This window comes from Canis lupus, chromosome 4, assembly GCF_048164855.1.
Source record: "Canis lupus baileyi chromosome 4, mCanLup2.hap1, whole genome shotgun sequence".
NCBI lineage: Eukaryota > Metazoa > Chordata > Mammalia > Carnivora > Canidae > Canis > Canis lupus.
Genome location: NC_132841.1, coordinates 59,953,139 through 59,977,273, shown reverse-complemented (window position 1 = coordinate 59,977,273; position 24,135 = coordinate 59,953,139). Strand labels below are relative to the sequence as shown.

The window sequence follows — 24,135 nt, the reverse complement described above, 5'->3', positions numbered from 1 at the left end:
GCAGCAGGCTCCTTTGGTTTGCTAAGCAGCTTATTGTATGTACGTTAGCTGAGATGAGGTTAGGTCCTCAACATTAAGCTCAAGAAGTAGGTACTGTCGTTGCATGAGACAGGTGAAGAGACTAAAACTTGACCAAGGACCCATACCTGAGAAGTGTGGGATCTGAGATGCAACCGCAGCCAGAGCCCAAGCTCCTGACCCCTCCTGAGTGGTGAGCATGGCCAAGGAGCCCACTGGGGAACAGTAGCGGTTTTATTATTGCCATCGTTCTCATTGTCATGGTCAACCCCGAAGCTGCCAGCCTGTACACTGCCTGCCTGGCACCCAGTGTCCTTGGGAGTGGGGGGCTGCAATGGCATGCTGTTCCCAGAGACAGAGGCCAGCTTTGGGGACCAAGGGCTTGTCCCAGGAGTTAGAACAGGAGGTTGTAGTGTGGAGCTGCTGTCCTTGCTACAGGGGACAGCAGGTGTCTTTCAGGTAGATAGCCCTGTGCCCACCCCGATGAGCAGCAGAGCCAGGATTGGGGCTCCTAGGGCAAGGCTACTTCCAGTTTCACCTGCTGCCTGCTCACAGACTCTGTGATTCCTGGAGTCGATAACATATTTCTCAGGCATCTGCCATCCCAGTGATACCGAGAGATCTGAGGGCGGGGGAAGGATGGGAGAAGATTTGGCAAGAGAGTGATGTGGTGCAGCTGCATGTGCAGAGCAGATTTCTACCACGAAGACGTGAAGACGGCTGAGCCCGGGTACTGACTAACTATGTCCCTCTCTGCTCCACCCGCGCTCCTCGTTTCAGATAACTGACAGCGAGAATGAGGCCCTCCTGGCAGCGCTCACCAAGACCCTGGACGACATCCCTGAAGATGACGTGGGTCTGGCTGCCTTCCCGGCCCTGGATGGTGGAGATGCACCATCCTGCACTTCAGCTTCGCCTGCCCCCTCATCCTCACCCCCCAGTCCCAGCCCCTCACTGGAGAGACCCCAGCCCCCGGCACCTGAGGTGGACGACCTCTCACTGGTAAGAACCTATTTCTAGCTGCGGGGATGGTAGTGGCTGGGGCTGTGGTGTCTGCTTGTAGGGGTAGCAGGTGTAGGGGAGCCAGCTCCAGCCCCTGTGGGGGGGATGTCTACGTATCACTGACACATGGCGGGCAGCCTGGACAGGGCATGGAAGTCCCTTCCGGGCCTCCCCTTTCCTTGTGGTACTGCGGGGCTCACCTTGGAGGCTCCACCTGCACTCTGTAGGTCCTTTGGGATTTCATGGATTGACCTTCCTTGTGTGGTAAAACCTCGAAATTACATGTAAACCTCTTTCTAAAGGTTATACAGACACAATGGCAGTAAAAATTCAAGCAGAAAACGTGGGTAGTTAGAAGCAAAAAAAACCACCTCTTTGCCCATCCCACAGTTGAGTTCCTTGGCTGGAGGTAACCATGATTACCAATCTGTTGTGTGACTTTCCTCTTCTACTTTTTTTTTTTTTTTTTTTTTAACACTGCAAAAGGGAGTTGACCTCATAAATGGCTCTGCACCTTTTCTCAATGAACTGTGTGCCTTGAAAACTCAGATGAGCACAGGTAGCTCGGCTCCATCCTTTTTGTTAGCTGCATTGTGTTCTTTTGTAAGGATGGACCATAACTTATTTGACTAGTCCCCTCTTGGTGGAGATTTAGGTCTTTCCACCTCTCCCTGTGACACTGCTGCGGTCAGTGCTTTGGTAGAGGCCTTTGCACATCTAAGTGGATGAGTTGCTAACAGTGGGATTCCTGGGTCTACCGAGACCCGGTATTTCAGTTTAGACAGATATTTCCAGGTTGCCCTCCACAGAGGTCAGACTGGTTAATACCCTCCTCCCCCCCAGCAGAAGTTAAATGTCTGAGTATCTGTGGGATGGGGAAGAATGGGCACATGGCGTTGTATTTTTCTGGGGAGAAGGTCTCCGTGTTTATCAGATTCTCAGAAGAGTCCAGACCTCAAAAAGTTACTGAAAGCAGTTGCTGACTCAGGCAGAGGGAAGCTGGAAGCTGGAAGCTGAGATGTCATGGGGCGTGTGAAGTCCCACCTCACTCATGTATCTTGGGCTCCCTGCCTTGGCACTGGAGAACCTAGGTGCTGATAAGACTCAGCTGGAAAATCAGGGCTTATTGAGCTGGCGAGGGTCTTAGGTCATGGAAGGTTTGAGTGGAAAGGCCCTTGGTAACTCTCAAGTGCAGCTCTGGGGAAACTGAAGCCCAGAGCAAGGAGGGATTCTCCTGTGGTCACACAGCAAGTAGGTATTCTGACTCCTTTTCCAGGATCCTTTTTCTTCTCTCCCACGGCCTGCAAGTTCCCGAGAGTGGTGTGAAACATTTAGTAAGGACCTAGTGTGTGCTGGGCGTGAGAATATGTTCAGTCGTACGTGGTGGCTTCTGCTGACAGGACTCAGACTGGGTTTGAATCCCAGCCCCACCAGTTAGTGCTTGTGTGTCCTTGAGGCCCCTAATCTCTCTGACTCCGCTTCCTGGTCCATAAGGTGGGGTTAATAATAGGGTTTATCTCAAAGGCTGTTAGGAGGAGTACAGCAGATAATGCATGGAGAGCGCTTAGAGCAGTGCCTGGCACATAGAAGTTGCTCAATAAATGCTATCTAAGTAATAGTCCTGGTGGCAGTAGTAATGAGGAATTCTCTGTGGGGGTTCTGGAGAGGCAGAGAGCGACCCCTGCTGGCCACAGGGTGTTTCCCTCCCATGCCTCCGACTGCCTTCATTCCTCCCACACCTGTTGAGCATTTCAGGAAGTGTGCTAGGCACGCAGGTAACAGACTCACCAGCTAGACTTCCAGCACACTGGCAGAGTTCAGAAAGGCCCTGACGAGTGATCCAGATGCCCTGTTCTTAACCTGGAGTCACGGATCCCAGAGAGCCCGTTGGTGGGCTGGCCTCTACATATCTGTGCATCCTTCTGAGCTCAGCAGCTTCTATCATATCTTTCGAGGGACTCCTGAATCAAAAAAGGTTCAGAACCAATCATTTAATGTGCTTGCCACCAATATGCCGATGGAAAAGCCAAGGCCTGAAGAGGGAAAGGACTCATTCAAGGGCTCGTAGTGAGTGGGGCTGAGCTGGGCCAGAACCAGATCCCTTCCCGCCAGCCCAAGAATCTCGTTCTATCCATGTCAGAGAATCACGGACCTGCGTGTGTTGGTTTGGGGTCTAGGTGGGGTGGTGGGAATCCTCTAGCTCCTAGGGGAGTGAGGATTGGCCTTCTCTCTGGCTCACCCCAGCACTCCTTGCTGGGGTGACCTGGAGGGCATATCACTTGAGGAAATACTTGGTGCTGTAGCAAAAAGCCATCCTGCTTCCTGGCTTATTCTCAGTCTTGCTGTCACAGGATCCTTGGTGGGACTTGCAGGTGTACTCAGTTCCCCCGCTCTCTTCTGGGATACACTATGCACCTGTCCTCTGGGTGCAGAAGTGTAAGAGACTCAGCAATTTTTATGGAAAAATTAGAAAAGCCAGACAAGCTTTAGTATAGTATGCTTCCACTTGTGTACAAACAACCAGGTGTGTTGGGGGTGATATGTACATACATTCCTATGTGATTGAATCCCACCTCAGAATGGGGTTGCCAGAAGGTGGTTAATAGTAGTTATCTCTGGGAAGGAGGAAGGGACCTCGGGCAGGAGGGGGACTTGTCCACCCCTTAGTGTCTATAGTGTATATTTTTTTCACTACTTACAAGCATTTCTTTTTAAATTAAAAAAATTAACTTTACACAAAGCAGTATGAATAAGCAAAAAGAACAAAAGGAAAGTCAGTTGGAATCCCATACCAAAGAATCCTTGTGGTACCTGACTTTCCAGATTGTGTGTATGCATGCGCATGTGTATCGCAAGCATATGCAGAGTGTCCCAGTAAGGTGTACGTGGCATATTTTAATGGGAAGACATGACACCAGATCTGTTTGGAATTTCTCAAAGTCACAGATACTCCTCTCGGGTTAGTAACTCTGAAAAGGATTTATATTTTATTGGGATACTTGTGTGTGTCTTACATTGTTAGACAATCTGCTTTCTGTGCTTAATGTAATGGGAAACATTCTAGGTCATTAAATGCCCTCCCTGTGTTCTTCCCATGGTCCTGTGATGACCCAGAGTCAGGGCGTGCTTGGTCCCTAGAAGCTAGCTCTGGGCTTAGGCTTCTCCCCGCCACACACTTCTCCATGTCCCCCAGCGGAGCACAGCCCCAGCTCCCCTCCTCTCTGCTTCTCCCACAGCTGCAGAAACTCCTTCTCGCCACATCCTACCCAGCCTCAAGCTCCGACACCCAGAAGGAAGGCACCACCTGGCGCCAGGCAGGCCTCAGGTCCAGGAATCAGCGGCCTTGTGTCAAGGTATTTGTGTGCACATCCCAAAATCCACCTGGGCTCCCAGGTGGCCTCTAAGGGGGTGCAACCTTCCACTCTTATTAGAGGGTGTCAAGTTCAATCAGCATCTGGTTTCCCTCCATTACCCCTGTAGCTGGTGTGCTTGGTGTTTCTTGAGACCCAGGCTAGTTTGGGGTTCTAGGGAGAGCACTGGGCTTTCTCTTCCACCTCAGTATTGCAGGCACCGTGTTAGAGGATGGGTTAGAACAGGGATGAGAAAGATGTGGCCTGCTCTCAGTGGGCTTATTCTAGTGGGTGACACACTGAAACATAAGCTCCTCACTGGTTGTGGGGACCTCAATAAGGAGTTTGGATTTCTTCTGGGGAAAGAAGCCATTGGAGCAACCAAAGCTCTGTCGTGAACACCAGGGAATGAAGCAAATCCCTTTTCCTCCTTGGGCTCCATCTTCTAAGACTTTCAGAGAGGTTTCGCAGGTGATTTCCTAGCATTCCCGTTACTCAAAGCCCACGCTCAGTCCTTTTCTTTGGTCCCTAGACACTTCTGCAGGGGACTGTTGCACGCAATCCCATGCCCTCAGGGCAGAATCAGGATGTTTTTTTTTTTTTTACACAGTTTTATGGAGGTGTCACTTAAATATCATAAAGGCATTTATTAAAGTATAATTCGGGGATGCCTGGGTGGTTCAGTGGTTCAGTGTCTTGTCTTTGGCTCAGAGTATGATCCCGGAGTCCTAGGATCGGGTTCTGCATCGGGCTCCCTGCATGGAGCCTACTTCTCTCTCTGCCTATGTCTCTGCCTCTCTCTTTCTTTCTGTCTCTGTCTCTCTGTCTCTCATGAATAAGTAAATAAAATCTTTAAAAAATAAAAGTATAATTCGATGATTGTAGTAAATTTACAGAGTTGTGAAGCCATGACTACAATTGAGTTTAGAACATTCCCATCATCCCAGAAATCTCCCCAGCACTCCCACATACACTTCTTCCTTGTTCCCATGCCCAAGCCAACCACCACTAATGTAGATCCTGGTGACACAACTGAAGTGTGTAGTGCAGGAGAGCGGGGTGGTCAGAGCAGGGCTTGGGGAGTGAACCGGGAAGGGGTAAAATCCGTGCCTGGGAGGCCTGTTAGGAGGCTGGTCACTCCTTTGTTCCTTGTCACCTGAGCACTGCCTGGTGCCACGCTGCCCCCAGCCAGTGGCTGTAGGCATGGGGCAGAGTGAAGGGGGCAATGTGGGCCTCATTCCTTACCGTGTCCTCCTTCTCTCTCTAGATGGACAGCACCCAAGACAAGAAGGCCCCCACAGTGCAGTCTCAGGGCCGGAGTTGTACAGAACTGCATAAGCACCTCACGTCAGTGCCATCCTGCCCCCAGACTAAAGCCCGCTCCCCAGACAGGGGCTTGCAGCCACCACCGGCCCTGAGTCCCCCGCTCCCAGCCAAGGAGGATGAGGAAGCTAGTGAGGACTGCCCGAGCCCCCAGCCAGCTCCAGCCTTGCCCCAGGACTCCCCAACACCGGGCAGGGCAGGCCCTGGCACCCAGGTGTCCCGGGAAGACATGCAGGCGATGGTGCAGCTCATTCGCTACATGCACACTTACTGCCTCCCCCAGAGGAAGCTGCCCCCCCAGGCCTCTGAGCCAGCCCCCCAGCCCTGCAGCAGCCCCTCCAAGCAGGTCAAACCCCGGCCCCGGTCCCAACACCCTTCCAAAGGCTCCTGGGCCGAGTTCTCCATCCTGAGGGAACTTCTGGCTCAGGATGTCCTCTGCGATGTCAGCAAACCTTACCGCCTGGCCACACCTGTCTACGCCTCCCTCACGCCCCGCCCCAGGCCCAGGCCCCCCAAAGACAGCCAGGCCTCCCCTGGCCACCCATCCCCTGTGGAGGAGGTGAGGATCACAGCTTCACCCCGGAGCACCGGGCCCAGACCCAGCCTGCGCCCACTGCGGCTTGACGTGAAAGGACACACTGGCCGGACAGCCAGGCTGCAGCGGGAGGAGGAAGAGGAGGAGGAGGATGAAGAGGAGGAAGAGGACGAAAAAGATGAGGAAGAGGAGGAGGAGGAGTGGGGCCGGAAAAGACCAGGTCGAGGCCTGCCATGGACCAAGCTGGGGAGGAAGCTGGAGAGCTCTGTGTGCCCCGTGCGGCGTTCCAGGAGACTGAACCCGGAGCTGGGCCCCTGGCTGGCATTCTCTGATGAGTCTCTGGTCCCTGTGGAGCCCCAGGGAACTCTGCCCTCACTGCGCCTGGCTCCCGAGGCCTACGACGTGGAGGGGGCACTGGGCAGCCCCACAGATGAGGACAGTGGCCAGGACCAGCAGCTCCCACGGGGACCCCAGATCCCGGCTCTGGAGAGCCCCTGTGAGAGTGGGTGTGGGGACACGGATGAGGACCCCAGCTGCCCACGGCTCCCTTCCAGAGGTAGTCGGAGTCGATGGTCTGCAAGAGAGGGGGCAGGGATGGGGCGTGGCATTCCCCACTGCGCTGGGAGCCAGGAGCCCTGTGCTGGGCAAGTCCCTTCCCCTCTCCGGCTCCCGACTTCCCTTTCTGTGCAATGGGCTAGTTGGGCGGCTCTTCAGAAATCACCCACACATCTCTGAGTTTTTCATCATGCGTGGGCCAGGCACCACTTAATGAACACGGAGCGAGATGCCTGCCCTCTTGGGGCTTTTGTGTCAGTGGGGCAGACAGGCAATCACAAAGTAAATAAAAAAGGAAGATAATTACAAATTGTGCTAAGTGCTCTAAAGAAGACGTCCTGGGTGATCATGTGACAAAAGGAGTGAGTCTTAAATCCAGCTCCATAATGATGTTGAATTTTAAATGGTAACAGTAGTGGTGGTGATCATACCGGGTGATCTGTTGTGTACTCGCTGTGCCAGGTGCTGGTCTAAAACTTGACACCACTTAACCCCGGTGATTCTTCACAGGGGGCCTGTGTAGTAGATGCTAGCATAATCTCCATTGTCAGACAGAGAAACTGAGGCACAGAGGTATCGAGTGACCCATTGAGCTAGCGAGTCCTGCGTCCACCTGTTGGGGGAGTACCCTAGGCCCTGGCCTTCCCTGGGGCTCCTCCCCACTCTACTGCACTCTTTGGCCAGAAGGGATCACCCTCATAGCCACTTGCTTTTTCGGAAACCTCCAGTAGTCTGCCCACTGCCAATGTTGCTGAGACCCTGGGAATGAAGGTGGCTTTGAGTTGTTCCTGCCCTTTCCTGAAAATGACAGAGACTTTTGGGTCACATGCCTGAAGGGAGTACTGCTTGGGTTCCAGTGGGGGTTCAGGGTTTCCTCCTGAGGGAAACATATGCTAATGATGCCATGTTGGGGAATCTTATTTTTTTTCTTTTTCATCTTCTTTTCAGACTCTCCCAGGTGCCTCATGCTGGCCTTGTCACAAAGGTAGATTTTTGGAAATCACCGGTTAATTATTCCATGAGTCTTTATCCTGTTGGATATGTGTCTCGGGGGTGGGGGGATGGGTGGTTCCTCAGCCTCTAAGCCTGCCCCTGTCCCCCTGCACCTGCTCTCGCTCTGCCATGTGGGGCCCGCCATAGGTGGGCTCCTTTAGAAGGGAGGTCTCTGCAGGCCCAGGGAAAGTGGGGGAATTAAGGTTTCAGGCCATTTCATAAACTGTACTTTCCAGGACAGGGGAAAGAATTCTTTTCTCCACAGGGGAGAGCTGCAAATGCTGTGTGGCTTTGGGCAAGTCTCCTCCCCACCCTGAGACTTGGGTGCTCCATCTGTAAAATAAGAAGGGTAGTGATGCTTGCCCTGTCCCCCTCCTCCAGCAAATTCCTCCTGTGTCTCCTGCAAGAGGTATATGCTGCTTTGAATTCCTCTAAGCCAGGATGAGGGTTTCCCAGAAATTCTCCCCAGGACCTACCTCTATGGGCAGCAGAACCAGGGTCCGTCGCAGTGTCCCCTTGCCCTCCTTGCATGCTGGGGGAAGTGGAGCCTGCTGCTGATTGGCCTCTTTCTTCTCTGTCCTCCCCACCCCCACCAGTGACACTCCTTTTGGCAGGAAGAGCTTTGAGCAGACGTTGACGGTGGAGCTCTGTGGCACCGCAGGTGAGCCAGGGGCTCAGCTGGTAGGGTGCCCTTGGGGGAGCAGACGTGACTCCTGGCAGCGAGTCCCCTACCCTGAGCAGCCCCTTGGGCAGTTGGGGGTGTACCCCACTGATCCTGCCACTGCTGCACGGGTTGCATGGGGTCTTAGGATACATAGTGAGGGTGTCATAAGGGGGAGAGTCAGCCTTTCATCTGCAAACAATCCGCACATAAGCTGAGGGCAAGGTTAGGAAAGAAAGAGACACTGTCTTCCCCCAAAGGAGCCTGCCATCTTATGGAGGAGACAGACTCACACTATGACTCGTACTAGTCAAAGGATACGCAAGAGCTCTGGGAGCATTGGTACTGGAAGGGGCGGGGTGGGGCAGTGCAGGAGCATGGCCTGGGAAGCTTTGCAAGGCATCCAGAGCAGGGCGCATATGATCTGAGCTTGCGGGAGGAGCAGAAGTTGGGGAGATAGAGACGAAGAGGCGGGAAGGAGATCCCTGGCAGCAGAATCTGCAGGAGCAGAGGCACGTGGGGTGAAAGCACAGGTGCATCTGAGATTGACCACCTGCCGTTGCTGCATAGCAAAGGCAGGGCGGGCAGGAAGGAGCAATCACAGAGGGCCCAGAGGAATGCCAGGCTGAGGCTGTGATCCTGATCCTGTAGGCTTCAGGAGCCCCAGAAAGGAAGAGACCTCAGGCACTTAGCAAGTTCCCTTTGGTGCACTGGGGGGGAGGAGGGAGGCCAAGGGTGGATGCAGGAAGCACCAATGGCACTGTGATGGCCCAGTCCACGAGGGCAGTTGACCTGTGGCACCTCTCAGCTCTGGGGACATCAGAGGCTGTTGAGTGACAGGGTGTAGAGCAGGAGGAGATATCTCAAATGACCTGAAGGTTTTGGCTACCATCACTGGGCTATAGAGGGATGGCAAGTGGATTTCATCACATGCCAGCTCAAGAATTGACTGTGGAGGGGGGGTGGGAGGATGGGTAACTGTCCATTAAGAAGGGCACGTGATGTAGTGAGCACTTGGTGTTATATAAGATTGGTGAATCACTGACCTCTACCTCTGAAACTACTAATAATACATTATATGTTAATTAATTGAATTCAAATTGGAAAAAAGAATTGACCGCAGACTGTGTGAGGAGTCCCAGGCCACATTCAGGCTCGGCTGGCAGTGCAGTGATTGATTAGTGATGCCTGCCATTCATTGGGTTGGGGAAGTAGAGGTACTTGTGCTGCTTATGTGGCATCCCAAACTAGAGTCTCTGTCCCCCTCACCTCTGGTTCTCCTCTTGCTTGGCTAGGACTCACCCCACCCACCACACCTCCCTACAAACCCACAGAGGAGGACCCCTTCAAGCCAGACATCAAACACAGCCCAGGCAAAGACAGAGCTCTCAGTCTCCCCAGCTTGGAGGGCCTCCAGCTTGGGCCCACCACAGCGGCTGCCCCCAAGCTGCCAAAGAAGCACCCAGAACGGAGCGAGCTCCTGTCACACCTGCGGCATGCTACAGCCCAGCCAGCCTCCCAGACGGGTCAGAAGCGCCCCTTCTCCTGTTCCTTTGGAGACCACGATTACTGCCAGGTGCTTAAGCCAGAAGGCGCCCTGCAGAGGAAGGTGCTGAGGTCCTGGGAGCCGTCTGGAGTCCACCTTGAGGACTGCCACCAACAAGGTGCCCCACGGGCTGAGGTGCAGGCCTCTGCCAGGGAGGAAGACAGAAGCTGTGACAGTGGGGGTCCCGCCAAGGACAGCGTGCCCCTGAGAGACCATGAGATCCGTGCCAGCCTCACCAAGCACTTTGGGCTTCTGGAGACTGCCCTGGAGGATGAAGACCTGGCCTCCTGTAAGAGTCCTGAATATGACACGGTCTTTGAGGACAGCAGCAGCAGCAGTGGTGAGAGCAGCTTCCTCCTGGAGGAGGAGGAGGAAGAGGAGGATGAAGAAGAGGACTCAGGGGTCAGCCCCCCTCGCTCTGACCACTGCCCCTACCAGAGCCCACCAAGCAAGGCCAGTCGGCAGCTCTGTTCCCGCAGCCGTTCCAGCTCTGGCTCCTCTTCCTGCCGCTCCCGGTCACCAGCCACCCGAAGGACCTTCAGGTATGGATGGGCAGCCTCGAGAGGGACAGTGGGCAGCTGAGGACCCCAGTTCCTGGGGTGCCAAGGGAGGGAGGAGCCCTGGGGCTGCGTCTCTGTGTGTGGCCTGCGTCCTGGTCAGAGGCCCTGGAGGTGATCTCCCTGGGGGAGCTGTGGGCCGGTTGGAGGCAGGTAAAGCCTGCAGTGAAATGGTCAGGAGTGACGCCAGTCTCTTGGCCCCGGGAGAGGAAGAAAACCCACTTCCTGGCCATTCGCAGCCTTATGTCTAAATGAACTTGTCCCTTTCTCATCTGTGTTTTCTGCTTTTACATTTGTAAATTGGACTCAGTTTAATATATTGGGACATTTGTGACATTTGCATGTGAAAGGAAATTGAGCAGAATTCTGATCTGTATTCTAAAAAAAAAGAACACCTGGACTTAAAGCAGTGATAAGGTTTACTCCCATCTCTTGGGCCTGGCGAGCTGTGCAGGACTTCTAGCAGTTGAGAAGCTGCTTTACCTTCCCGCTGCGATGATGCATCTGAGCCTGTTGGCTCATAGCATCTGGCCCACTGAACTAGTCTGAAAGAAGGAGCTGGTTCAAAAGTCAGTGGGGAGTTAGGCAGAAAGAGTAGGGGTTTGGCGTGTTTTGGTGGAGACCCGTTGCTTCTCTCCCTGATTCATAGCAGGACCCCAGTGAGTCTTCACCTGAGGGAGGCCTGAGGCGGGTCAGCTGGTGCAGGTCGCAAACCCTCCACCTGAGATGCACCTGAGCGACCACTAGATGGTGCTCTGGGGTCCTGAGCAGTGAGTGGCGGCCGCTGGTTACCTGTGGACCACTGGACCTCACCCACCCAGTGTCTGATTCTTTACATCTGGGGGTGGTGGTGGAGAATCTGCATTTCTGACTAGTTCCCAGGTGATGATGATATCACCAGAGAGCCATACTCTCAGACGCAGAATTCAGGTAATTAAAAAAATCTTAGAAAAACTAGGCTTTCTCTTATCTACACAAGTAACTCTTAACTGTTTGACAATCTAATGAAAGCAAACACTCCTCTTCCCTTTAAAAAGTACATAGACCTCCAACTGGCGTTAGGTTTTAGGAGGTTTGTAGACTCTCCGGATACTAATGTTAAGAAGCCCTGGGCTACCTGTTACTCAAAAGAGTTCCCTAGCAATTTCTCGTAAAGCCCTTCTATGTAATAAGCCAGGATGAGGGCTCCATTCTCTATTCCTCGGGGGTCACTGAGCTAAGTGACTTGGCATCCATATTAGGCAGTTTCCTCTACAATGTTTAGTATTTCAGAAGGTACTAAGGTTCTCTTCTTTTTGAAACACCTCCCTCCCTCCCTCCCTCCCTCCCTCCCTCCCTCTAAGGCTGGAGCTGAGGTTTTCTGGCCTCCTTTCCCTCCTGACCAGCTCAGGGCTGTCAGGGTAGGCCCAACTTGCCTGCAGAAAGTTAGGAGCCTCTTTAGAAACTCCCATGGATTCTCCTTTCCCTCTTCTTGGTTTTGGGCCAAGTTCAGGGCTGGCTTTTTCTTCTCACTAGAGAAAAGTAACTGGTTAACTTGGTTCTTGCTCAGCTGGCAAAGTTCAGTGCTTGGTAAACCTGGTGAACTTGTCATCAGTCTTCTCCAGACCCACATCTTTTCACCTGTCCTTCCCGTACCAAACATTGGTCAACAGAAGTGTTTTGAGGGGGTTTAACAACACAAACCAGTCACCCTCAGCTCTGCAGGTGGGGAAACTGCCAATGCTTTGCAAATGGATGATGATACTGTTATTTATAGCACTTTACTTATTTGTTTATTTGTTTGCTGTTTATTATTGGAGAGAGGGTGGAGGAGAGGAAGAGGAAGAGAAAGAAAATCCCAAGCAGGCTCCATGCCCGGTGTGGAGCCGATGCAGAGCTCTATTTCATGACCCTGGGATCATAACCTGAGCGAAAATCAAGAGTTGGATGCTGCTTAACCAACTGAACCACCCAGATGCCCCCTGTTATTTATAGTGCTTTAACGTTTGCAAGTCACATCCCCTTCTATTACTGTATTTAGCTTCCCAGATGCACTTAGAGGACAATCTGCTTTTTTTTTTTTTTTTTTTTTTTTAAGATTTTATTTATTTATTCATGAGAGAGAGAGGCAGAGACATAGGCAGAGGGAGAAGCAGGCTCCCTGCGGGGAGCCCAATGCGGGACTCCATCCCAGGACCCTGGGATTATGACCTGAGCCAAAGGCAGATGTTCAACCACTAAGCCACCCAGGTGCACTGAGGGCATATTTGCTTTTTGTCCCCATTTTAGAGATGAGGGAGCAGAGGCTGTAAGAGGTTCAATTGAAAAGCAAGCAAGCAATTAACTGAGCAGGTCTTGAGCTCAGCATTTTGTGTTCTGTACCTCACAAATGGCCAAAGAGGTGGTACAGTCAGTTTTCCCTGTCTTCCAGTCAAAGAATTGAAGCTAAGGGGATATCAGTAACTAGCCCAAGGTCACCCAGCAGGGCATCGAATGCAGGCCGTCTGACCGGAGAGCCGATGTTTTGTCATCTGTACTGAATTTCCCAGGGATGCAGACAGTCTGTGCAGAGCCAGGATGCCCTGCAGACCGCACATGCCATGCTCCTTCCACTCCAGCAGCCTGGCTCTCTGGAGGAGGAAGAGGCAGCATGCAGACAGGCAAGAGGACATGAGCGTGGGGCACCCACGAGTGTCCTCAGACTGTGCACCTGAGCTGATGAGCCCAATAGCCGGACGGGACATGGGGGCTGTGATGGCCGGGATTGCCTCTTGGCTGGGCATCAGCCACTAGAGAGTGGTGGGTCTAGGATCAGCACCCCTCCTGCTAGCTGTGCCTCCCCCGCGTTCTGGCTTTAGGCAAATCCCATACTGAATCTGAGCTTCAGGGTTTTCCTTTGGAAAATGGGGAAGCATAAGGCCTCGTGGGTTGCTTTCCCCCCCATCAGATCACATGCAGTAATGAAGCAAAAGGACCTTTCCACCCCTCATGGCATAAAGAGGCAGAAGGGTGCTGATTAGGGACATGGTGGTTTCCAGGAATCCAGTCAAGGAAGCTGGCAAAGGCACATGTTGGATGGTGCAGAGCCGCACACAACCCTGGGCTGTCGCTGCTAAGGGGGACGCTGGCTTTCCGTGGGCGCCAGTCCTGCTACTTCTGCCCTCATGAGCAATTTTGATAGAAGCGTCCCTTGCTTCCTAGAGCAACTCCACCCGCCCACCCACCCTGCTGTGGTCCCTCCTGAGAGTGAGTGCCTCTGCTTTGCTTGTTCACTGACAGATGTGAGAGCAGAGGGCCGTGTTCAGACAGAACGCCAAGCGTCCGGCACGCCAGGAAGCGGCGGGAAAAGGCCATTGTAAGTGACCTGGGGCCCCGGAGCCCGGAGTGAATGGGGAAGAACAGGGGCAGCAGGACATGCCAAGGCTTCAGAGGCCCGAAGCCCTTTGTGGCTGGCTGTGGCCTGCAGAAGATAATTACGTTTCTTTGACTTAAAAAGGCACAAGGGTCACCAAAGGGCATCAGAGGTGGCATCGTGCAAAGTGCGGCTGAGGGACTGGCTGTGAGGCGTGTAGTCGGTAGTGATTTTAGTGCTGAGCATCACAGGCTCGATAGAGCTGAGAGCACAGGCCGTGGGGCGGGGGGTGGGGGGGCAGGGAGCAGAGCTAGGCCAACCAGGCCACAAAGCAGCCCTGCTACTACCTCCTGTGTGACCTTGGGCAGGTCTCCCAGCTTCCCTGAGCCTCAGTTTACTCATCCATACACCAGGGAGTTGGGCCTGTCCTTCCTAAGGGTCCCCTGGCTCGATCAGGGCTAAGGGACCAGGAGAGCCTGCTCCTTGCTTCCCACTGACCTTGTTGACCCTCCTCCAGAGTTAGTCTCTGGGCCTCGGCTGTGCTAGGAGGCTGCAGAGGAGAGCCAGAGCCAGCCGCTCCATGTCACTAGAAAGAAGGGAAGGGAAAGTATTCAGACAGAGGCACAGAAAGACAGACTTGCACTTGATTGCTTTTCCACCATGAGGGTGCTTCAGGGCAGAGACGTGGACGGACACATGAGGTGTGTGTACCCCAGAGGTCCACAGCTGTCTGCAAGCAGGTGCTTAGAACCACGGGCTGTGCCTGGAGCGTCTTCTTGGAATCCACATGTGACCATGCAGCGGTTGTGATGTGCCTGGCGTGGACGAGATGGACCAGGCCCCTGTTTTCATGGCTGGGGCAGAAGGGAGACGTACAACAGACTTATAAACAAGGAATAAACACTATAATCAGAGATGGGGAGAGGCGCGGTGGAATTAATCACGTCAGACTCGAGTCTCTGAGAGAAATAGTTGTGTTTTGATGGTTGGCGAGGATGTATTTATAGGGTAGTCTGGGAAGGGCATCTGCAAAGAGCTAGATGCTGATGGATGAAAGGAGCCACCATGAAGTTTCAGGAGGATGTGGAACAGAGGCAGGAAAGAACCTTATCAGGTTAAGGAGCTGCCAGGAGCCTGGGAGGAGGGTGTTTCTTCACTGAGCAGAATCCAGAACCTAGGGCGGAGCCCTGCTGGGTCCCTGGGCCTTGGTTTCCTCCCTGCCCCTCTGTGAGAGGAGAATGGGATGGCTCCAGAGTCCCTGGCCTTACCCTAAGCCTGTCCAAACCAGAGCTGTCTGTATTACCCACAAGAGTGCAGGTTTCCAGGAACGCAGCTGGAGTTTACCTAGCGGGTCAAAGCAACTCTTCCACTAGCAGTGGCTTTAACTGGATCCAGTCACGGATGGTAGAGGAAGAGGAGGGGACATTTCAGCCTGGGTTTCTCCCCACCCCTCCCTCTGCTGGGCAATTCTGGGGGCCCACAACACAGCACCCAGCTCACCAGAAGTGACCTCTTAGTCCTCGTGTCCGCACGCTGCCCTGGCAAAGCTGAGGGTGATGGTGATTCCGAGCCCTCTGCCCGGGGTCCTACTGCCTTCCTCCCAGCCCACTGTGACCCTCACAATGACCCGGTTCCCCATCCTTGCCCATTACCATCTTGGCAACTTGCCTTTGTATCACAGCCTCCCCCAACTACCAAAAAAAAGCCCCAGACTCAGAACACAAATACGGTACACAGTTATATTAATACTGATGAACCCTCTTGTCTCGTCCCTTCTCTGCTCATTTCCTTAAGTGAGCATTGGCTTCCTTTGGAAGCCACATCCCAACCCGACACTCGGCGGCCCCCTCCTCCAAGGCAAGTCTTTTGGGAGAGGGATTGTCCTCGTCCTCTCTCTGACTCCAGCCGCAGGTGGTGTCACCTGCTCAGCCAGGCAGCACGGGCTGAGGATGAGGACTCCGTAGGAGCCCACCATCAAAGAGGTCCCAGGAAGCCAGGCAGTGACTGGGTCTCTCCATGTCTCCCTTCTGGAGCAGGGCGAAGGCCGTGTGGTGTACGTTCGAAATCTCTCCAGTGACATGAGCTCCCGAGAGCTGAAGAGGCGCTTTGAAGTATTTGGTGAGATCGTGGAGTGCCAGGTGCTGACAAGAAGCAAGAGGTGAGTCGAGTCGAGCTATTTGCAGAGGAGGGCAGGGAGGGGGGGCAGAAGTCCCGATCCAGGGCTGGCTACACAGAAGATGCCAGAGAAGATTTGTAGAACACATATCTGAGGAAATCCACAGCCTGGACCTGGAGAGCTAGGCCCCAGAGAAGGTCCAGTAACAATTGTGTGGCCCAGCAATAAGCAGCAAACAGCTGCTAATGGTTTGCTAAGTGCAAATTCCTGTGCATTCTCTTAAATTTGTTTGATTTTTGTTTTTTAAAGATTTTATTTATTTGACAGAGAGCACAAGTAGACAGAGTGGCAGGTAGAGGGGGAAGCAGGCTCCCCACTAAGCAGAGATTCCAATGTGGGGCTCAATCCCAGGACACTGGGATCGAGACCTGAACTGAATGCAGACACTTAACCAACTGAACAATCCAGGTGCCCCTCTCTTAAACTTTCTAACATACCTGTGACCTGTGCACTCATTCTATTGCTCTCCCTTTCGTGGAAGTTGACGCAAGTTAAGTAAGCAGCTAGTTAGTAGCAGAGCCAAATCTATAGCCTACATGTCTGCTTCAGGTTTTCTACCCTGGAACTGGCCCAGGGCGGCAGACAGCCCCTGGGGCTTAAGGACACGATTGTACTAGAACCTCACTGCCCTGCAAGAGCCCCTGCTTCACATCCCTCCATTCCTCTGGAGCAGCCAGTTTCACACCACTGATTCTGCTGTGCTGATTCTTGATTTTTTTCCTCACTTACTTGGGGAAGCAGCATTCAGAAGTCAGGGTATCTGCAAGAAGAATAGGTTGCATGTAAATGCACAACTTAGATGTCAAAACTTTGTCAGTTTTGAGGTCATTCTGAAGTATCTCCCATTATATTTGCCAACTAAATTATTAAGGCTTTTAAATTCTAATTTAATAATTTTAAAGAGCTTCAATGACAAAATAGTTTCTATATAGGAATCATTACATGCTTCGTATCCATTAAGGTGGCTACCGAATATCACAAGCATTGGCAAGGGTATAGAGAAATTAGAACCCTCTTGCACTTTGATGGGAATGCAAACTGGTGCAGCCACCATGGAAAGTGGTGTGGAGGTTCTTCCAAAAATTAAATATAGAATTACTAGGTGATCCAGCAATCCGACTGCTGGGTATAAACTTAAAAGAATTGAAAGCAAGATCTCAAAGAGATCTTTGCACGCCCATGTGTATAGGAGCTTTATTCACGATAACCCAAGAAGTGGAAACAACCCAAGTATTCCATCGACTCATGAACGGATAAGCAAAATGTATATACACATACAATGGAATGTATTATTCAGCCTTAGAAAGGAAGGAAATCCTGTCACATGCTACAAGCATGGATGAACCTTGATAATCATGGATAACCTAATGATTATGCTACATGAAATCAGTAGCCACAGAAAGAGAAATGTTGAACGCCTCCACTTACATGGGGTATCTGGAGTAGTCTAATTCCTGGAAACAGCAGGCCGACAGGGAGGAGATCCGTTCACAGCAGTGTGGCCCAGTGTTGGTGAGCCCGTCCTGAGCAGTCGGGGGACTCCAGCTTGTCTCTGTGCTGAGGAGTATAGGTAGCAGAGGGACGGAGCAGCCAGGAGTCTCTTTCTTGCTGTTTGTGGAGCTGAAGAGCTGAGGGAAGAGCTGACCTTCGGACCCTCTCGCCTCAGCATCCTTCTCAAACAGGCTGCCCCCAGCTCTAAGTTTCCTCCTACTGGGGAAAGGGGGGAGTGTTCCTCACAGTTCCAGCCACGAGCTGGATGAATTCTTTGAGGTTCTGCTGTGGGCCAAAGGCTCATCCTTGAACGAGTCATTGTGAACACTTGGCACCGTTGTCAGAGGAGGGGGAATGGATGCTGAGCAGGGCAAGCTCAGAGATGTCTACCATCAAGGACGAGATGCGTAGCGAATACCAGCTGCGTTAGGGAAGGGGGAAGGCCGCATTAGCAGCCAAGGAAGTGGTGGCTGAGGCTGGCTTTGAAGGAGGCAGGAGGGGTAGGGTGGGGGCATAGGTATGGCAAACAGGCTTTCTTGGGGGGAGGTCTGAATTCGAAAACTTGCCCTGCCCCTTGCCTTTGGGCAAATTCTGAACTCCACAGAGCCTATTTCCTTATCCCTGAGGGGGAGAAAATGCCAGAAGCCACTCACCCAGCGGTCTGAAGAGTGAGGCACTCTGGCAAACATTCTGTGAATCACCTGCTCTTACTGTTACTGCACAGTAGAGGTCAGCCTAGCAGTTGCCATCATCTGTATTTGGGGGGCCATGGACATGGTTAGTGGTTCTAACCACTGAGCAGTGTGGTTCTCTGCTCGTCGCCGACTAATGGGTGGCCTGAGAGTGTAGACCAAGCTGGCTCAGTAACACGCTCCCCCTGGCGTCTCCCCACAGAGGTGAGAAGTATGGCTTCATCACCTACCGGTGTTCTGAGCACGCTGCCCTGTCTCTGAGGAACGGCGCTGCCCTGCGGAAACGCCACGAGCCCTCCTTCCAGCTGAGCTACGGAGGGCTCCAGCACTTCTGCTGGCCCAGACACACTGACTATGGTAAGTACATAAGGCCCCGGCACATTCCAGCGAGGCCTAAACCCCCTCTGGACCCAGCTTCCACTCTAACGCTCTAATGTGCCACTGGTACAACCTTGCAGCTGGGAGGCCGCCATCTGGTTTTCCTTCTGGTCTCTGGCCCATCTTGTCCTGTCTCAAGACTGATACCAAGAGAGAGATTCGGGCCCCCCGGGGCCCCTTGGAAGGTCCAGTCTTGTGTTCACAGCCAGTTGGCAGAACCATGATTACTGCCTCTGACCTCACAGGGCCAGTGGCTGCCCTGCTGCCCTCCGGGGCATTCTGTGGTGGCCCCAACAGCTAGCAGACAGCCTTGTCCATTAATGGGCCACAGTGAAATAATATTGTCACCATGCCCTCCCCATTTGGGGACGAGTTGGTGAAGAAGGACAATTTAGGAGAGAATTATCTGTGGAGGAGAGTCCGACACAGCCTCCCGAAGTACTGGGCTGAGTGCGAGGAGACACAGGACGGCTCCGGGCCAGACACTGTTCCACCTGACTTTCTGTCCACGCATGAGGTCTGGTTCCATATCTACATAGGGAGGGCATCCTAGCTTTGTTGGCCACCTTATGCGACTTCTGCAGTGGTTTACTAGTGGGCAAGAAGCTCTTAGGGAAATAGATTTACAGGATAATCAGAACCAGAAGAGATCTCTGGGGTGCTCTAGTTGGGGCCACCATGTTCTAGAAACAAGGCCACCCTGAGACGTTGATGACAGGGCTGAGGTGTCACGGTAGGCCGGCGGAGGTCACGCGTGCTGTCTAGTGCTGTGAGGCCGTGGGCCACATGCCCTCCGTGGGCCTGGCCCTGGTGGCAGATTTTCTGATGGTCGAGCCTTTCTGAGTTGCTCACTGCCTTCCCCCTCTCCTTGACTCCCCCGCCCCCTGCCCAGATTCCAATTCAGAAGAGGCCCTTCCTGCATCAGTGAAAACCAAGTACGAAGCCATGGATTTTGACAGCTTACTGAAGGAGGCCCAGCAGAGCCTGCATTGATAACAGCCTTAACCTTCGAGGAATACCTCAATACCTCAGACAAGGCCCTTCCAATATGTTTACGTTTTCAAAGAAATTAAGTCTATGAGAAGGAGAGAGAGCGAGCGCGTGAGAGAACACACGTGAGAGAGAGAGAGACTTGAAACTGCTGTCCTTTTAAAAAAAAAAAATCAATGTTTACATTGAACAAAGCTGCTTCTGTCTGTGAGTTTCCATGGTGTTAATGTTCCACTGCCACATTAGTGTCCTCGCTTCCGGCGGGTGGCCCCGGGTGCGCCTCCAAGTGCTGGGTCAGTCACCCATCTCCCCTTTCTTCCCGAGAACTTCCCCTCGTAGACGTGCAGCCGTGTTCACCATAACATTTCTTGTCTATAGTATGTGATGATGAAATTGTTACTCGTGAATAGAATCAGGATTATAAACTCATTTTTAATTGAAGAAAAAAAAGTATATCCTTAAAATAATGTATTTATGGCTCAGATGTACTGTGCCTGGGATTATTGTATCGCTTCCTTGATTTTTTAACTATGCACTGTCGTGAGGTGTTTGCCACTGAGCTGCTCTGCTCCCTCTGCCAGAATGCCCTCGAGGTGCTGGGCAGCTGGTGGGTTGGTCCCCAGGGAAGTGTGGCCTGCAGCCACACCTGGGAGCAGTGGAGAGAGGTTCTGGGACCTTCCTGCCTAGCTCTGCCCCATTGCTCACTGAGCACGTGCGGGTCCAGTTATGGTTGGAGCCCCCATCTGGTGCCAGCTTGTGCTCAGGGCTTGTGCCTGGCCTGGAGTGCTCATATCCTATCCTGGCCAGCCTTGTATGGAAGGTGGGGCAAACTGCATTGCTCTTGTTTTTCCAGGGGAGGCGGGCAGTGGTCCCAAGAGGTGAGATGACTTGCTCGAAGTCCCACGGCCAGTGAAAGGGCAGAGCAGTGACCCAGCTGAGGTCTCCTGATTCCTGGGCCCCTGCTTGTGCAGTAGCTGGGGTAAAGGTACACAGCTCCAGGGACTGGTAGAGGTGAGGGCAGCTACGCTGGGCCACAGGCAAGAAGCCTGTGGGGTTACTCTGAGGGGTAAGTCAACAGCTGACTCACCAGCATTAGGCAAGTTTAGGCTCAGGCATGTGTCTTAATCCAGAGGGTTCTGTGGATATCTACACCTGTGGACATGCCATCAGAGCTTCAGTGACACACCTGGAGAGGCACAGGCAGGTGATCTGGGAGCAATCATCCCTTTGGGGCCAGCCATCAACCCATCCTACTCCTACTAGCTTGTCTTTCCCTTGTCTTCACTTGTAAAGCCGTTTTGGTGGCATGGGGCGAGGGGAGCAGGAAGGGCATGTGAGGGCCAGGGGTGGATAAGACAGTCTCCAAGGTCCTTGCCAACTTTGACAACATTCTAATTGGGCTTTACTTTAAAATTTCTGTTCTTGAGTGATGTCAAACCGTGTCCACCTTGGATGTTCTGCAGGTGCCTTCGGGGCCATTCGTGAGGGAAAGCATGGCCAGGCAGGGTATGAGCTTGTTACTTCTGCTTCAGACAGAGCGGCTCCACCTTAATCTGGTTCATATGTCAGGGTTCCTTGGGAAATGTTTGTATTAAAAAGAAAAGAGAAAGAGTCCTGCTTGCTTTCAAAATGTTTGAAATTAACCCATTAAAACTAAAAGAAGCTAATTTAATCTATTGCGATTGCCAGGCTTAGAAATTTGAGACTTGGTAGTTGATTATCATTATTTTTATCAGATTAATCATTTGATAAAATGATTATTTTAATTGATCATCAAATGCCTTAGTAGGTATGCTGAGCCAATGAGCTTGTCCTGAGAGGTGAACATACTCCAAGCCTGCGGAGAAGGCTGGAGGAAACGGGCTTTAGAAGGAATAGTGAATTTGAGCTCCTGTGTATCAAGTCACTTGACCTCCCTGGGCCCCAACTTCCTTTTCTGAAAGGACTGAGAGGGAGACGTAGGCAAGTCGATCCCTAAGGTCCCAGCCCTCTCTGAATCTAACCTTCTGCCTTCTGCAAAAGTGGTATCTAGCTCAAGATGGCAAATACATGGCACATGTGCCACTAGTCCCACATCCTTGGCCAGTGGCAGACATAACTAATCGACCACAGTACTCACGTTCTTTGAGCTTGGTCATACTTTTAGAACTCTCAACACAGTGCTCTGGGCAGCCATTACTAACATCAGAGTTTAACCTATTTGACATCCTGGTCTGATCTTTGAAAGGCTCCCAATTCTACAGAACCAAATGGTGACTGGGTTTCATGCTGGCTCATCCCTGTCTCTCATGTCCTGATCTAAGAGAGAAAATTCCCCGAAAGCGATTCATTGGCACAGGACTCCCAATAATACTGTGACACACAACCCCCACTTGGGTGGCGGGTGGAGCAAGTGGAATAGCAGATGTGAAATGTTTGAGGGAGGTGGGGTTTATGAGGATAAACCCAAGAAAAGGACTTTCCACAGCACAGACCTGAACGTTGTAAATTCCTTTTATAGCTCTTCACTGCCTAGCATACAGTAGGCACATAATAAATGGTTATGGAATGCAATAGAATAGAATTTAAATCTGTCTGCTGCCTCCCCTAAGTCCTGATTTGACCAAGGAGTACACTGAGGTTTCATCCTGTGGAAGCCAATGGGAAGGAACTCCAGAGTCTGGAGAGCTGGGTTGAGTCTTGGCTCCACCAAGGACTTTGTGACCTTGCTAAATCCTCGCCCTCCCCTCCGCACCAGAAGGAGTTGGACTAGAGGTTCTCTAAGCCCCTGCTACTTGCTTCTTCTTTGCTCACCCTAGGCCAGAGCTTCTACCCTGGGCAGGTGGTACCAGAGGGTAAAGAAATACCAGGTTGTAGTGGAAGACCAGTCTCTCCCTCCCCTCTTCTGGGTCAGCTGAGGCTGCCCATCCACTTCGGATTAATACAGGGCACTTGAAGTCACTTATATACTGCCCCTTGAGCAGAGCAGAGATCTGAGCATGGCACTGGGAGGTAACGTGCCTAAGGTCAGGGCTGGCTGTGGTGGGAGAGGAAGCCTGCCAAGACCGCCAAGCAGTTTCTGCTTGCCATCCCATCCATAAAAGGCTACAAGTTCTAAAATTGACCAAGCCTGCAGACAACCTCTATCTGGAAGACTCATTCGGTGCTGTGTATTATTAACCAAGGAGACTCCAAGGTCTCTCCAGGAAAACTTGTCCACCTTGGTCTCTTGCCCACCATATTAAGGAGTAAACCCAGAGGGAGCAGCGGCCACTGGCAACCATCTCATTGTAGCTCTGTCCTAGTATTTGCTCTGGATGATGTTTACATGTGATTGCCATAAAAGCTTACTGTAGACTGTGTTGACAGCCGCCCGTGTGGGGCGGGTTGTACTGTCCGTCTCTGTGCCGTGCTGGTGTTTCCAGAAATGTCCGATCCAACCGCTAAGTGGAATTCATCTCCTTCCTCAGTCGGTACCAGGCTGAATCAGAATCCTCATTCTTGGGGGTTCTGGTTGCCTAAGGAAAATGCATCAAAGAGGTAAAGAATATGAGTGGATGGAGTGCAGAGAAAGCCGACCACCCCCCCGCCCCGCCCCCCATTAGCCCACCACATCTTGCTCCCAAGCCAGGAAACTGTTTTGAGTCAAAGAGCCACAAGTCAGGTGTCTGCATCTGCTGTGAGGCCTTGCAGTGTTGGCATGTTGACCGTGCTCAGGGGAGAGGCAGGGCTTCGGGGGCTTCGGGGGGCAGGGGGAGGAAGGGAGGAGCGCTCGGAGCTGCAAACACTCAGTACCCAAGTCCTGATGCAGGAAGAGATGCATAAAGCCTATGCTCTTAGAGGTTTTGAGCGTGGTCTCTTCCGGGCAGATGCGGCACGCGTGCCGAGGCCCCCGTGCAAGCGGTGAGGGGGCGGCAGGGAGGGCACTGACACGTCGTCCTCCTGCGTGGGCTGGGGAGGACCTCCTGCCAGGCCTGGGCTTCTGTTGAAATCACAGCTGAGCCTCCAGCTTGAGGGAGGGGCTGTCCCAGCTGTGAAGCAGAACCAACCCTAGACACTCGGTTGATCTAACTCCCTGACGTCAAAACCGCAGTGTTTTCTTAGCGTTTGGGATCTAGCAATTCCCCTCCAATAGGACGAAGGGAAGAAATTGGATGTACGGTAGCAAATAAAGTGAACCTCATGGTTTTGTTGGCCAAAGAAGAGGGACCCCCTCACCCCTTCCCACTAGGGCAGAAGGAGAGCAGTTAGTGCTTGTGTGCAATATGTTGGAGCTGGCCCCCGAGTCCCGGGGGGGCATATGCCCACATAGGTGGGCTCCGGGGCTGTCTGCTGAGTCCGGAGGTACAGGGTAAATGGAGGGAGAGCTCGGGAGCTGGGAAACCCACAGAAATGTTCTTGGCCTGAAACAGATGGCGGGGTGCGGGGAGGACCCGTGGGAGGCGGCTGCAGGACGTCCAGGAGGCAGGCAGAGGCTGACTTTGCATTGAAGCAATAAAAGCACTTTGAGAAAACCACACTGCAGCCCGGCTCCATGTTTCTACCCCGCAGATTCGGG

At 52.6% G+C, this 24,135-nt stretch overlaps 1 protein-coding gene across 3 annotated transcripts in view; it reads left to right on the top strand.

Moving 5' to 3' along the window:
* The window catches only part of PPARGC1B (PPARG coactivator 1 beta), a 106,678-nt gene extending 85,471 nt beyond the window's left edge, over nucleotides 1–21,207 (top strand). Inside the window, exons 3-12 of one of the 3 annotated variants that reach the window (XM_072824557.1) lie at nucleotides 799–1,020; nucleotides 4,257–4,373; nucleotides 5,638–6,784; nucleotides 7,732–7,768; nucleotides 8,373–8,437; nucleotides 9,733–10,525; nucleotides 13,799–13,874; nucleotides 15,908–16,029; nucleotides 18,433–18,587; nucleotides 19,501–21,207. In XM_072824557.1, the coding sequence (XP_072680658.1) occupies nucleotides 799–1,020; nucleotides 4,257–4,373; nucleotides 5,638–6,784; nucleotides 7,732–7,768; nucleotides 8,373–8,437; nucleotides 9,733–10,525; nucleotides 13,799–13,874; nucleotides 15,908–16,029; nucleotides 18,433–18,587; nucleotides 19,501–19,601 (2,835 nt within the window). In that variant the 3' untranslated portion in view covers nucleotides 19,602–21,207. Of the gene's footprint in view, nucleotides 1–798; nucleotides 1,021–4,256; nucleotides 4,374–5,637; nucleotides 6,785–7,731; nucleotides 7,769–8,372; nucleotides 8,438–9,732; nucleotides 10,526–13,798; nucleotides 13,875–15,904; nucleotides 16,030–18,432; nucleotides 18,588–19,500 lie in introns of all 3 variants that reach the window. The other 2 variants (XM_072824556.1, XR_012030074.1) reach the window with 2 other exon arrangements.
* The last annotated feature ends 2,928 nt before the right edge of the window (nucleotides 21,208–24,135 follow it).